The following is a 15,536-nucleotide window of genomic DNA, read 5'->3' on the forward strand; positions in this document are numbered from 1 at the left end:
TACATAACCGCATTGTACGAATTGCGCGAATTGCACGAATTACACGAATTACACGAACGTGCGTTTGCCCCCACTCTGCGCACAAAAAACTGCTTCGTATCCCCACGGGCATGCCATTTTGCTCATTTTTTTTGTCTCTTCAAATTGCAACAAAATGGGAGTACACCCTACTCCATAAGCTTTCTTAAACAATAAAAAAAAAAAAAAAATGTTTCCATGGGGGAGTGGCCCATGTGTCCCCAATAAGGCTATGACAACATTGGACAGAGTGAGTGGGGAGATAACCGACCCCAGGCGTGCTGCAGACATGGGGGGAGTTATATCTCACCAGTTTGGGTGCCTCCAAGAAATACCCCCTTTTGATGTTAGTTTGTGTGCAACACGGCGAAGAGGCTCATTAAAATGGTTCACTACAGAATGCTCCTATGAACCGAACAAGGCACCGATTGTTGCGTTCTCCACAGATCCCCCATCGAAATTTTCACCAAAAATGCACGTGCGCGAGTTATGCGCATAAATAACCTTTTCACTATAAGGGGGCAAACAGCTGGCAAGTACAAATGCTTGTAGTTCCCTCGAGATAAAAGAAACGAACACGTTAATTCAATTTAATTAAATTTAATGCAATTTAATGCAATTTAATGCAATTTAATGCAATTCCGTGTGATAATTAAAAGAACCACATAGCATCATTCAGTAGTGCACACGGGAAAAACAAAATGAGGAAACTTAGCTCTCCCCTTTTAGGATGTGTTAAAACCAATGCTGTGCATTCTTCCACTTTGCCCATCCCATTATAGCTGTGCTTCAAAACAAAATGGCGGTCCATTACGCTTCCCAAAAATAAATGCCAAGGAAGGGGCGAATTGGGGTGAGTTGCAGTAGCGCTTAAGTGACAGCTGCTTGCGAGGGAACAGCTTTTGTTAGTGACGCATTCGGGGGGGCACACATGTAAACTAAGCGAAGGCGAAGCAAAACGAGCGCAAAATGAACATGATAAAAATGCCACTCGTTTATTCATCCCAATAAACTTTTTCATTTTAACAATTTTTGTTATCATACCTTTCTGCTGTGAATTTTTTTTTTTTCCGTTATACTTNNATTTAGTCAGTGTTTTTTTTATAATTTTTATTTTTTTTTTTTTTTTTTTTTTGTTTCCGAATTGCCTATCATTTCAGTTTTTCAAAAATGTGTACCTCACTCAGTTCGTTTCGCCTTCATCGTCCACATTTTTAAATTTGTAAAAAGATCACTTGTCATGAATACACTTTTTACACATTTTGAAAAGGCCGTAAACGGAAAGTACGCAGGAAATTAAGGGAATAAGAAGAAAAAATGGATGAAAATGACGATGTTCCAAAAAAAGGGTAAGTGTGGAAAAAGAATGTTCATGTATGCATGCGTGCGTGTCTATGCGAACGCATTCTGTGCTACATCGCAGAAGAAACAAACCGGTTTGTTTTTTCGATTGCCTTCATTTGTGTGAAAAAAGTTGGTATGCACACCCGTCAGTTTTTACACATTGCTCATTTTGTGCTTGCGCTCCAAGAGCAGTTAGTAGACTAGCGGTGAAAATGCGTGTGCCCGTGCTCATCCAATTAGTCGAACCGAACGGGGTGGAAGAGAAAAATGCTACCAGACAAACGCGCTTAGATACGCACACATGCTAACCTGTGTGCACAGCGCCAGTTGTGCAACCTCTCTTAGGAGTAATATTCAGCAGTTCGTTGCACACCTCGTCTCTTTTGCCTTTTCACTTTCTTATTCTACTTATCTGCGTGCTCAAAAATGATGCGGTGGTTCGTCACCATCAGCGCGATTTAGTTTGCTCGGCTTGCTTTCGCCTGCCAAGTTATGGTGTGCTTCCCCTCTACGTGAGCGAAAAATACATTCGTGGAAAATACATGCGTGCACGCCTTGCCAACTCCCACCCACATTTCAGCAATGAACGGAATAAGAAGAAGGCCATTTTTTCAAATGACGAATTTTCGGGGGAAGACACTTTGATGGAGGTACGGTGTTCCACAGAGCGGAGTCCGTTCATGGCAGAATTCTGAACTGTTCTCAGCTTGGTCGTTTCGCAATTTTTTTTTTTTTTTGAGCCAAATGTTTTCCTTTTTTTTTTTTTTTGCTGGCCAACCCATCAGGATCACCTCCAACTGAGGGAAAAACTTTCAGAAGACATCGAGATGATAAAGGCCTCGCTCAAAAATAATCTCGTTTGTAGCACGTTGAACGACAATGAAATATTGACCCTGTCTAATTACATGCAGTTTTTTGTTTTCAAGAGTGGAGACCTGGTGATAAAACAGGGGGAGAAAGGTACCGCCGCTAGTGCATTCAGTACACGCCCGTGAATGTGTACGTTTTGGGTTTTTTTTTTTTTTTGCATTTTCTTTGCGTCTGCGTAAACGTTGGACGTGGCCTACTTGATACCCCTATACACACCACCACCAGTACACACCACCAGTACGCACCACCAGTACGCACCACCACTACACACACACACATACACACCCCTCGCTCTCGCGCGAAGGATCTTACTTCTTCATTATAAACAGCGGCAAGTTCGACGTGTACGTGAATGATAAGAAGGTGAAGAGCATGGGGAAGGGGAGCTCCTTCGGAGAAGCAGCCCTAATCCATAATACTCAGAGGAGCGCAACGATCAGGGCTGAGACGGACGGGACGCTGTGGGGGGTGCAGAGGAGTACATTCAGAGCAACACTAAAGCAACTGTCTAATCGAAATTTTAACGAAAATAGGAGCTTCATCGACTCCGTGACCGTATTCGATATGCTAACGGAAGCACAGAAAAATATGATCACGAATGCATGCGTTATTCAGACTTTCAAACCAGGAGAGGTAATTGTCAAGCAGGGCGATTATGGCGATGTGTTGTTTATACTGAAGGAAGGTAAAGCCACAGTTTTTATTAACGATAAAGAAATAAGAGTACTTAACAAAGTAATATAACTGCGTGAGGTCCCGTCAGGGGGGTGCCCGCGCGCGCAAGCGAGGTGCATGCCTCTGCATGTGCACACATAGAGGTGTGCCCCCTTCGCCGCGTCGATGCGGTTACGCGGTTACGCGGGGGGTCCTTCCCCGTTCGCCACAACATTTAGCTCACATCGATGCGCACCCATTCGAATTTTGTCCTCCACGGGTTGGCCCGCAATTCGCAGCGATGACCACCCCGCTGAACACTTCCCAAATATGGAGCGCAAATTCGTTTTTTTTTTTTTTTTTTTTCTTCCATTTTTCCCAATATTGGGTCTACCTCTCAGGGGTCCTACTTCGGAGAACGAGCTCTGTTGTATGACGAACCAAGAAGTGCCACCATCATAGCGAAAGAACCCACGGCATGCGCATCGATATGTAGAAAGCTGCTAAATATAGTGCTGGGTAATCTTCAAGTAGTCCTATTTCGAAACATCATGACGGAGGCATTACAACAGAGCGAAATATTTAAACAATTCAGTGCAGAGCAACTAAACGATTTAGCAGACACAGCCATTGTTAGGGATTATCCAGCGAATTATCACATCCTCCACAAGGATAAGGTTAAGTCGGTTAAGTACATCATTGTGTTAGAAGGCAAGGTGGAATTATTTCTAGATGATAAATCTATAGGGATACTTACAAGAGGAAAATCCTTCGGTGATCAATACGTTTTGAATCAGAAGCAGAAATTTAGACATACGATAAAATCGCTAGATATTTGTAAAATTGCTTTGATTACAGAATCTTGTTTGGCTGACTGTCTAGGAGATAACAACATAGATGCATCGATAGATCATAACAACAAAAAAAGTATCATTAAAAAAATGTACATTTTTAGGTACCTAAGTGAGAAGCAATGCAATTTACTTATCGAAGCGTTTAGGACAACGAGATATGAAGAAGGGGATTATATAATTCAGGAAGGAGAAATGGGTTCAAGATTCTATATTATAAAAAATGGGGAAGTAGAAGTAACAAAAAATGGAAAAAGACTACGAACATTAGGGAAAAATGATTACTTTGGGGAGAGGGCTCTTCTATATGATGAACCCAGAACAGCATCTATCATCAGTAAGGCAACCAATGTTGAGTGCTGGTTTGTAGATAAAAGTGTATTCTTGCAAATCATCCAGGGACCTATGTTAACTCACTTGGAGGAGCGAATCAAGATGCAAGACACAAAGGTCGAGATGGATGAATTGGAGACTGAAAGAATTATAGGGAGAGGTACATTCGGAACCGTTAAGTTAGTGCACCATAAACCGACAAAAATTAGATATGCTCTAAAATGTGTTAGCAAAAAAAGTATCATCAGTCTAAATCAACAGAATAATATCAAATTGGAGAGAGAAATAACTGCAGAAAATGATCACCCATTTATAATCAGACTTGTGAGAACATTTAAAGACTCAAAATGCTTTTACTTTTTAACCGAGCTAGTTACTGGAGGGGAGCTATATGATGCCATACGCAAATTAGGTTTACTCTCCAAACCTCAGGCACAGTTTTACTTGGGGTCCATAATTCTAGCCATAGAATATTTACATGAGAGGAATATCGTGTATCGAGATTTGAAGCCAGAAAATATTCTTCTAGATAAACAGGGGTATGTAAAACTGATCGATTTTGGTTGTGCAAAGAAAATACAGGAGAGGGCGTACACTCTTGTTGGTACTCCTCACTACATGGCACCGGAAGTAATTTTGGGGAAAGGATATGGGTGCACTGTGGATATATGGGCACTAGGAGTCTGTTTGTACGAATTTATTTGTGGCCCTCTCCCATTTGGTAATGACCAAGAGGATCAGCTAGAAATATTTAGGGATATTCTAACAGGGCAGCTAACATTCCCTGAGTATGTATCAGATCAGGACAGCATAAATTTGATTAAGAGACTGCTGTGTAGACTGCCTCAGGGACGAATTGGATGTTCCATAAATGGGTTCAAAGATATAAAAGAGCATGCGTTTTTTGGCAATTTCAATTGGGATAAGTTGGCGGGTCGTTTGCTGGAGCCTCCGCTGGTGTCCAAGGGAGAGACATACGCCGAGGATATCGACATTAAGCAGATCGAGGAGGAGGACGCGCTGGCCGCGGGCGAGCCCCTCGACGGGGATGACAGCTGGGATGTGGACTTTTGAGGGGCCCCCGCAGGAGGGCAGCAGCGTTGGGGCAGCAGCGTTGGGGTAGCAGCGTTGGGGTAGCAGCGTTGGGGTAGCAGCGTTGGGGCAGCAGCGTTGGAGAAGCAGCGTTGGGGCAGCAGCGTTGGGGCAGCAGCGCTGGAGAAGCAGCGTTGGAGAAGCAGCGGTAGCTGAGGGTTAACGCCCATTGCACCTAACTGAGCGCAGCGGTTGTCTTCCACGACGGTGCGTCAAAAAATGGGAAGACTTATAAACGATTTTGAGGCCCTTTTTTTTTCTTTTTTTTCTCTCCCTTTTTCGGACGCACCCGCGCGTGCGTACGTATTTGTGCATAAAAGGAGTCCCACATTTTTGCAGCCCCTCTGCAGCCCCTCTGCGTCTCGCACTTTTTCTTTTTCTTTTCCTTTTTCCTTTTTTTTGTTCACATAACGAAGGGTGTGCAACTTGGACCTTCGAACCGCTTCGGCATTTTGTATTTTTTTTTGTGCAGCGCGGTTGGCTGAGAGGCGGTTTGGCTGAGAGGCGGTTTGGCTGAGAGGCGGTTTGGCCGGGTGGCGGTTCTGCCGGGTGGCGGTTTTGCCAGTTAACGAGGGGAGGGAAAAAACGAAAAAAAAAAGGTAAAATGGGGCGGGTGAGCAATGGATGCGGGAGGAGGCGAGTGGCCTGCCTGGTGGGCCGATAGGCCGCGCCCCTGATTGGTTGCTCCGCCAGAGATCACTCCCCTTTGTGACTGCTGCGCTCCACTCTAGAGCAGGCCGCGGAATGGCGCGGGGCCTGCGCTGGCGTCCACGGCGAGGGGTTCCGCGGAGTTGAAGTCAAAGTAGGTGACGAAGTCTTCAGTGGAGCGAGGCACATTATCCAGGCAAATACGCCCAAACAGGCCCAAGCGAAACATATCAATAAAATAACGACAACCACCATTCATGTCAAGGTACTTATAATTCCTACAGAGATTCAGTTTAGTCGCTATGACATTGCAGACGAAGCGAATGTCATTGGTTGGTTCGTCCAAGCCAATCATCTTAACATAGTTGAAGTTCATCCTCTTATTTAGAGTGTACAAAATATAATCTCCTACATACATGTGGTCGTACTTGTAATCGAGGGCATTTCCTATGGCACATAACTTGAGGCTAATTTCTTTGTCTTCCATTTTGGGTAAATAAATCCCCGGTGTGTCGATAAAGTAGAGCAGGGGGTTGTTTGAAACCTTATACGTGTCGATCATCTGAGTAGTCCCTGCAATGACGTTCGTTTTGGCCTTCTTCCTATTCACTTCGAAGGCTATTTTGTTATTCTTGTGTCCATACTTGGCTAAGTTATGCGTTACATCTTTAAAGGAGTTGATGATGCTGGACTTGCCAACGTTGGGTAATCCCACTAACAAGGTAAATAATCCGAGACTCCTAAATTGGGGCTTCATATCTCTACACAGGTCCCTAATTTTAGAGATGCTTTTATTGAATTTGGCTGATGTCAATAGGCACATATTTTTTGTTTTTTCTTCAATTATGCTTTTTGCACTTAGGGCTACTTTCTTGGGGATTAAATCGGCTTTGTTTAAGATAATGATTCTTTTTTTGTCCTTGTTTTTTTTTTCTATACTCTCCATGATGAAGTCGTTCGTGCTGGTAAAGGGCAATCGGGCGTCTCTCACTTCAATGATAAGATCGGAGATGTCTATTTTTTTTTTTATGTTTAGGGATGACTTGTGCATGTAGTTTGGGAAGCACGTTATGTTTGCGTCGAATATGAATTCGTCTCTGCATGCGAAGTTGGTAAATTTGAGGCTCACCCTTCTTTCTCCGCCCTCCACGGGGGGGGCACTTCCGCCACAGGTGGTGCTACATGTGCTGCTACCACCACTACTACCACCACTGCCACCAGCGGGGGGACTTCCGCGGTTGATCACCCCGTTGGGGTGGAGGCCCACTGGTCTGCTCCCCTCCCCATTTTTTGCGCCCTCTAAGCTGGTTCTTAGAAACACATCCCCCAGATTCGGCCCGAGGTCCTTTTTCCACACACTGATGGAGGAGCTGCCCTTATCCTTTCCCGCTCCCTTCCCCATGTTCGTAAACTATTCCGGGGGGAACAACAATAATCCTACAGTTACCCCTGCGTGGGGTGTTGTCACTTCTCTTACGTTGCCTTTATAAAAAAGGACTACCACTCTGCCCACGAGGAGCTCCCTCCCTACCTACCTCGCTCCTTCTTTTTTTTTTATCTTCGCTTTATCCCCCTGTTCATATTTCTCTTCACAAGCGAGAGTTCCCCCGCTTGTGTAGCCATTTTCATCACAAAGGAGAAGTAAGTAATCCCCTTGGTTAGTTGGGGGGCGAAGGGAAGGGGTGCTATACTCACGTTTGCTAAAGGATAGAAAAACCGTTCGCCTTACAAAAAAAAAAAAAAAAAAAACTACACATGAGCAAAATATATGCGAATAAAAATGACCCACTTAGCAAACACGATGCACAAATTTGAACTCGATCATGTTTTGCAAAAGTGTGCTTTTTCGAAGAAGGATAATTTGGCGAGCATACCGTTATGGCGCAAACGGCCGGCGATGCAACAGGGGCATGCAGAACTGCGCCCGCTGCACATATACGCCGTTGAGTTCCTACCCCTGTTGCATCGCCGCCTGCTTCCCCCTTCTGCACACAGAATGGAACGCCTTCACTCCGACATTCCACACAACGCATCTCCACAGCTGTATACACAAATTATGTTGTTTTCTATTTTGTGAACGCACTGGTGATGAACCGGTGAGGCCACTCCCGACTTCACTTTCTACATGCTTTCTCTCCTTCACCTTTGCTCATCCGTTCACGAATACAAGAGCACACATAACTCACGTAGTGCATCAGGGGAAGAACCTTTTGTATGTCGATTGGATTATTCTCTAAATCCTGGTAGCTGTGCTGGGGGACTGCATTGGGGGTAATTCCCCTGGGCATAGATTTCCCACCTGAGCTGTTGATTTGGTTAAGCCCATGTGGTGCAGTGTTGAGGTGACCAACTGTTATGCCGTCTTCACCGCTGCCCCAGAACCAAAAGGCGCGCTCCACCGAGTCCACGTACACGCCCATGTCTCTCACGATGTTATGCCCGTAGAGCAGCGCAAGCTCGAACTGGTTGCGGCGGAGGGGGCGGCGCTCCCCTTCATCGTCACCGTCATAGGCACCGCCATCGCCACCGCCATCGCCACCGCCATCTCCATCTCCATCACCATCACTGTCACCTTTGACTCCCTTTTCTTGTAGCCCCCCCCGGGTGCTCACAATCACAAAGTGCAGGTGTGTGTAAATGTGCTGGACGAGGTCGAGCACCGCCGCCGCGCCTCCACACCTAAGCTGCCCCTGCCCCGGTGATTGCCCCCACCCCTGCGATCTGTGAAAGGAGTAAACAAGCAACTCTAGCAAAAATTTCTGACAAACGTTTAACAGGATGGTGCACGTGCTGATGTCCCCCAAGTCCTGTTCCCTCTTTAGGTAATACCTTTCCTTCAGGTAGCTAAAAATTTTCTCCATTTTTTCTTCATGCTGCGACCTAACTGCAAGTGTCCAGTCTGCACCCTCACCCTTGGCGATACTCCAGCGGTTCAAGCACTCTGCCCCGCTTGCACCGATTGCGCACTCTGCCCTACTTGCACCGATTCTGCACTCTACCCTACTTGCACCGATTCCGCACCCTGCAGATTTGCTCATGCCGCTATGCACAAAGCGATCATACAGCGAACGATACACTTTCGCTAAATTAAACATTAAGTAATTTTCCTCCACTAACTGAGCAAAACAGGTTTCTAAAAAGGCAACTTGCTTTGGAGAAATGATCGGACATGTGTTATAGATTAGGGTTACTATGTTGTTCATTTTTATGTAGTACTTTTTTTTTTCTAAAGTGAGAATAATTTTTTCGTTCACTTGGTTGATGAGGGAAATATCCCGCCCGTGCAGGCCGCCTTCATGATAATTTTCCGCTTCGCAGATTTGTTCAAGCGGCTGAAAAGGATTGGTGTCCTTTCCTTGTTCAGCTTTCTGTTCCGCTTTTTGTTCCCCTTTCTGTTCCACTTTCGTGTGCCCATTTTGGCTGTAACTCGTTTGGGCCCCCCCCTCTAGGGGGCCTACGTGGCACACCCAGTCACCCTCCTCCTGCTTAGCCTTTTCCTTGTGCCCACGCGTGATCCTCCTTAACTCCTTCTTCAACAATCTATTTATGTACACGTACAAGTAGGACACATGCTTCAGGTTCATAGTGTGCAAATCTGCTTCAAGTAAAATCTGCGCGAGGGTGAAAAACTTTTCATCCTGCTCCACTGCGTTATGTATCTCCCCCCCCATGTCTAGCTTCCCTTGCCGCTTCTTTCGCATCCCCTCCCCTTTGACGAAGCTGCCCAATACGTTGTTCAGCTCCACCTGGTCATACAATTCCACGTGCTTCATTATACGGTCAAATAAAAATCGCTGCAATTCTCGGTCTCCTAACTTAACAATGAGCTTAAAGAAGGGGGGAGTTACTTTTCCATATTTGTTCACTTCCCCGTTCAGCACGTTTTTCAAAATGGTCCTGTCTAAATGGGTCAGGTGTTTCTTCTGCTTGAATAGGACTTGGCACAGTTCGCTGGCGCAGCAACTCGGGTGGGCGCCAGGTGTGGCGGCTGGAGTAGCGGCTGGTGTGGCGGTTGGAGTAGCGGCTGGAGTAGCGGCTGGTGTGGCGGTTGGAGTAGCGGCTGGAGTAGCGGCTGGTGTGGCGGTTGGAGTAGCGGCTGGAGTAGCGGCTAATGTGGCGGCCGGTTCGCCCCCCCCCTGTGAGTGCTCCACATGACGGTGGATGGAAACGTTGACGCCGCCTTCCTGCAAGGGCCCCCCCAACTGCATCCTCAACAAATTATAAAAATAACGCTGCAGGTAATTTCCAACTCGTAGAAATCTCTTAGACAAAAAATGAAAACTGCTCATGCAACTGAGGAGGTAGAATTTATTTATCGAACTGAGTGTCTTCAGCTGGTTTTGAAACAAATGGCACATCTGTGTGATGAGCTCCTTATCTACCATGTTGACTTTGGACAGAAGGTATGTCCAACAAAGGAGAGTATCGACTCTGGTACTCCCATGCTCTCGACAATCCCGAGGCATAGCCCTGAGTGTCCTTTTCAGTACAACCAGCACTGTGGTGGTCATCTCAAAATTTCTTTTTTCTTCTACCCTCAGATTGCTTCCAATTAGCAGCTTAAATATAACCTTGGTGTGTTTGAGCCATAAATACTGTAGCTGGTTCAAACTGACGGTCCTGTTGATTTTTCTGTTTGAATTATCTCGAAGGTGGTGCCTATTTGTCTGTTTTTTTCTTAAATTTGATGTGTCCGTATGTTGGGTTAACTGGACCATGGGAGGAGGATTTCCATCTTTGTCCAAGCTTCTGACATTCGCACACTCGGTTGTGTCCTTTACTCTTTGTTCTTTCCCTTCCACCGTTTTCTCTCCATTGGGTAGTTCTTCTCCCTGGCAACAAACCATCAGACGGCAGTTTTTTTTTTTCCACCCCCTGTGAAATGCCCTGACATATTCCTTTAACAGATCCACTGCTATCTTATCATAGCACTTCCATATCGAAGTGGCTTTGCCATTTGAGTCATCTGTGGTGCGGACCCGATCTGTACAATGAGGCCCCTCCCTCCTCCCCTGGAGACATACTCCCCTATTTCTGCCATACACTATGCGATTTAAAAGGTCGTTTACCCTAATATGTATTTCTTTCTCAACGTAGATGTGCGCCCATTGCTTGGCACATGCACTATCGCTGATGACTTTTCCGATCGCCATAGCGGCTTTATTTTCTGCGCTTCCAGCCTGATGAACGCGACTTACCCTCGCGCGATTTTAACTCTGGGTAGGTACGGCTACCGTAACGTGTCACGAATATTTTCCGTTTCGGTTTCGATTTCGGTTTCGATTTCGGTTTCGATTTCGGTTTCTCTTTTCTTTTTTTTTTCACCACGGTGAGGGGCCCACCTATAAATGCGCAACGCTGTGTGGAGAAATGCACTACGACATGGGCTTAATTTTTTTTTCTTCTCACCCACTGAATGTTGTTAAAATAGGTCAACCCTAGGAACGTCATTTTGGGGAACAACCTCTCCCTGTGCCAATTCGACCCCTTGGGAGATGCTCAAAATGACAACGTCGACAAGAAATGGCTAACTATATACTCTATAACACATGGGGGGTATATGTTATAATGACCATCAGTTGTGCATAATTTTTCGGGGAGGGGGGGTTTACTACCCCAAATGGGGAGTTTCCTTCCCCAGAGGGGTACTTCAAACCCCGCGGTCGGAAGGCCGAAAAATTTAATTAAAAAAAAATTTAAAAAAAAAAAAAAAAAATAATTTTTTTCTTTTTATAACTTCACTGCATTCTTTTACCCTTACATAAAAAGCGCAATTACATGAAGAGGAATAAATAAGGGCATTTTTTATAAATATTTTCCTTTTTCTTAAATAATCAAATGGATACATAATCATATATATAAACATACATACGTGTACCAACATATATACAATTATATATACGTACTGAATTGGAAAGCAGAAGCAAAAAAAAAAAATTGGAAAAATTGGAAAAATGAGGAAAAAAATTACGTAAAATCACATATTAAAAGAAGGGAAAAGAAGAAAAAAAAAAATATACATGGTCGTATAGACTCTGCAACGATGTGGATGCGAATCGTTCCGCAACTACACTGGGCAGAAGTGAAAAGTGAAAACTCATATGTGTCAACAGGGGGCAAATAAAATGAAATTTTGGTAAAATTAATTAAGGAAATTTACATCATATGAGAAATCTTTAATTTGTATGTGCGAATGGGGAAACGCAACGGGGGGGGGAGAGAAAATGAGTGAATTAGCTAGTTAGCCAGTTAGCTACTTATCCAGTTAGCCATTTATCCAGTTGGCTACTTATCCAGTTCGCGCTTAAGGGGGGAAGGTATTGGCGGGGGTGCAACTGAACAGATAAAAGCTCATAAAAGTGATGGGGGGAAAGCGCAGTGCGGTTTTGTCTCGTCATGTCTCGTCCTGTGCTGTACTGTCTCTTCCTGCGCTGTACTGTCCCGTGTTCTCTCGTCTTGTGTGGGTCCTTTTTTATGAGGCTCGCGAAGTTAGGCTGCCGACTGTGTCAACGCCACGGCGCCTCGCACCGCTGCTAAGGAAAGGGTAGGGAGGCGTACTGTTGTTCCTCTTTGTTCCTCCTCCTGCTCCTCTTCCCAAACCTTTTGTACTTTCTAATTTTCAAGCTGGGCGCGGCCTACGAAAGTGGCACTGTAAATGAAATGGCTTTGGCGCCCACACCGTGCCGTCGCACCGTCGTACCATCGCACCGTCGCATCGCTGTACCGCTGTACCGTCGCACCGCTGTACCGCCGTACCGTCGCACCGCTGTACCGCCGTACCGTCGCACCGCTGTACCGCCGTACCATCACACATCAACATGGCGCCACACCTCCTCAGACATCGTCATCCGCGTTGTCATCGTCCTCGTTCAGGAAGTCCTCGTTGGACTCTTCCTCCTCATTGTCATTCGACCCGACGACGTTCTGCCCATCGAAGGTCACATAGCCCCCGGGGTTACTACTTCCACTAGAGGACATATACTGACCACCTCCGCTGATACCGGAATGGTTTACACCCACATCTGCACCAGCACCAGAGCTACTGAAAAAATCCTCTCCGCCGTTATTAAAGTGTTTCACCATGTTGTCCAGTTGGTCCTTGGAAAACGTTTTAACTGTTCCGTTGCTGCTGTTGATAAAACCGTTTTTTTTAAAATATTCAGAGTAGTCTACTTCGTTATTGGTATTATTTTGCATTTCTTTTTTTTTCTGTAATTTTTTTTCCTGTGCTCTTCTTTTCTTCAAAATTTTAAATGCTTCCCTTCTTCTGTACTCACTTAATTTTTTCATGTACTTATCGTAATACTTTGATTTGTATGTGCTACCTTCTGCAGAGTTTCCTTTATCCTTTCCACTACTGCTATCACTTTCGTCGGTAATACCATGGCTTCGTTTAAGGAAATCTATTAACTCTTTCTTCTTATCATACACAGATGTGAACACATAGTTATCTCCAATGAGTTGAGGAGCATCATGGTAATAATTGGAGGGAATACCTTCATAAGAATTTTTAATCTGTTTGTATGCATCGTAGAAACTATCATCCTCCTGTTCTTCTTCTTTCTTTTCTGCCTTCTTCTGTTTCAAGTAATCGATCGCTTTGGAATCGTAACTCATATGGTAGGATCCATTTTTTCTCAAAAATGCATTAAGTTGTTCGTTTGATACACCAGAAGTTTCATTTAATGAGAGGTCCTTCTCCTCATTTGCATAGGGAGACAATTCGTAAAACATATCATCTGGTTTGGCTAGCTTTTTTAATTCTTCCTCCGTCAAATCTTCATATGTTAAAATACCTTCCGAAATTAGCTTCTTAATATCTTTAACACTGAATTCGTTCATATTCAGTTCTTCCTCCTTTTCGGAATTTTTTTCCTTAGCGCTTTTTTCATCTTCTACATCTTCTTCGTCATCGTCTTCATCGTTATTATCTCTATTGCTTTGATTATTCAGGGAGACATACTTTTTTATAATTTGTTCCATAATTTTCTGATTGGAAGTGTTGGTATATTCTTTTACTAACTTTTGCAACGTTTCCATTTTGAATGGAATTTGTCCTGGATTCTTTTTTCTCATCTTTTTTTTTTTCTTTCCTCCGACACGTTTTTTGATCACTTTGTTGTTATTTCCTTCATTTGTGTTCCCTCCATTTGTGTTCCCTCCATTTGTGTTTCCTCCATTTGATCTGTCTCCTACGTTGTCCTTTCCATACTGGGCAGCATTGACATCTTTCTTCAAATTGTTCAAATCAAGAAGGGGGTTATTATTATTATACCCACTGTTGGCTGCCAATTTATTTACATCTCCCTTATTTCCAGATGACGTGATTAATTCTTCCTCATTCGATTCTACCTCGTTCGTACTTCCGCTTTCATGATTGTTTTTATTCGAGACAGCAGATGTAGAATTATTATACGTGGAGTTTGCCTGTGATTCATCTGAATCTTCTTTTGCGGAATCTCCATCAGATAAATTTCTGTTCACGTTTGCTCCATTCACGTCCAGTGTGTCATTTTTCCCTACGGAGTCACTCATACCGTCATCTATAACCCCATCGTCATCGTTCATTCCATAAAGATTGAACATTCTTTCAGGTTGTCCATTGCTATCCTCAAATGCGTTTAATTTATCAGCAAAGTTTATGTCATTATTACTCGAGTTCGTTACGTAAGCCTTTCCCCTACTGGCACTTTCAGTATCCTGATGGTTCCCATGGGATGGGTTCATAAAATCAGTCATTCCGATATCCTTCATTCCGATATCCTTCATTCCAAAGTCCTTCATATTCATTTTACCTTGACCCATCTGGTTAAGCATATCCATCATTTGGTTGTGATCCATATTGAGCATATTTCCATCCTTGCCTCCCATCATATTTTGCATCATAGCTGGGTTCATTGGTAAGTTAGCCAACAGGTCCTTAAACGCATCTTTATTCTGCATGATATTTTCATTTTGCATATTTTCCTTCAGCTGTTCTACATCTACGCCTGCATTTTTTAGGACATTCTCTAGTTTGTCTTTCAATTCGTTTATTTGGTTCATCTGTTCTGGGGATATAGAGATATTCGGTACGTTGTTCGCATTCATGGGGTTGGCACCACCAGCTGCACCGGGAGCACCTCCTCCCATTGCATTCATCGCGCTAATCATATCTTTAAATAAATTTTCCTGTCCACTGTTAGCACCACCATTTGGATTACCTCCCATGAGAGAATTAAAAAAATTATGAAACATTTCACTGTTCATAATATTTTCTATATTTAATCCTTCTCCATTTCCTTTAAACATTTCATTCAGTGGTTTCATCATTTCCTCTAAATTAGGGTTCATTCCTGGTGTGACCGTTCCTCCAGATGCACCTGGGGATGCGTGTCCTGCTGCAGCAGAGGTGGTCGCTGAACCCTTTTTGCCATTCGAATTGCCATTTGATATACCCGTCGTTCCGTTCACTCCATGTTGAGCACTGCCCTTGTTGGCCATGCTACCAGCTCCGTTTGCCTTATCATTTTTCCCTGACTTATGACTGGTAGGCTTAATGTTCAAATTTCGGTTGCTATTCGCAGCAAACACGTGGGAATAGTGGAAGGAGGTTGACAGGAAGATGAATCCTAATGTGATAAGTCTCATCTTGGCTAGGATGTGTGTATGTGTGTGTGTGTGTGTGTGGATGGATGGTGTAGAGGCGCGGTTTGCCAAAGTATGTGATAGAAGGGGGTAGTGGGG

The 15,536-nt window shown here is 44.2% G+C and overlaps 4 protein-coding genes across 4 annotated transcripts; 1 reads left to right on the plus strand and 3 right to left on the minus strand.

Moving 5' to 3' along the window:
* Positions 1–1,335: 1,335 nt before the first annotated feature.
* Positions 1,336–5,144, plus strand: PCYB_132230 (cGMP-dependent protein kinase; the record flags this gene model as incomplete). Its single annotated transcript, XM_004224247.1, has 5 exons — positions 1,336–1,367; positions 1,943–2,012; positions 2,148–2,322; positions 2,537–2,967; positions 3,288–5,144. 5 exons carry the CDS (start codon positions 1,336–1,338, stop codon positions 5,142–5,144), a joined length of 2,565 nt encoding a protein of 854 aa, XP_004224295.1.
* Positions 5,145–5,889: 745 nt separating this feature from the next.
* PCYB_132240 (hypothetical protein) lies at positions 5,890–7,635 on the minus strand (the record flags this gene model as incomplete). The annotated part of the gene is made up of 2 exons (XM_004224248.1): positions 5,890–7,221; positions 7,609–7,635. The coding sequence occupies 2 exons, from the start codon at positions 7,633–7,635 to the stop codon at positions 5,890–5,892; spliced, it is 1,359 nt and encodes a 452-aa protein (XP_004224296.1).
* Positions 7,636–7,924: 289 nt separating this feature from the next.
* PCYB_132250 (hypothetical protein) lies at positions 7,925–11,261 on the minus strand (the record flags this gene model as incomplete). The annotated part of the gene is made up of 3 exons (XM_004224249.1): positions 7,925–9,625; positions 10,346–10,642; positions 11,220–11,261. The coding sequence occupies 3 exons, from the start codon at positions 11,259–11,261 to the stop codon at positions 7,925–7,927; spliced, it is 2,040 nt and encodes a 679-aa protein (XP_004224297.1).
* Positions 11,262–12,644: 1,383 nt separating this feature from the next.
* PCYB_132260 (translocon component PTEX150) lies at positions 12,645–15,440 on the minus strand (the record flags this gene model as incomplete). The annotated part of the gene is made up of 2 exons (XM_004224250.1): positions 12,645–15,013; positions 15,053–15,440. The coding sequence occupies 2 exons, from the start codon at positions 15,438–15,440 to the stop codon at positions 12,645–12,647; spliced, it is 2,757 nt and encodes a 918-aa protein (XP_004224298.1).
* Positions 15,441–15,536: the final 96 nt, after the last annotated feature.

This window comes from Plasmodium cynomolgi, chromosome 13, assembly GCF_000321355.1.
Source record: "Plasmodium cynomolgi strain B DNA, chromosome 13, whole genome shotgun sequence".
Classification (NCBI taxonomy): Eukaryota; Apicomplexa; class Aconoidasida; order Haemosporida; family Plasmodiidae; genus Plasmodium; species Plasmodium cynomolgi.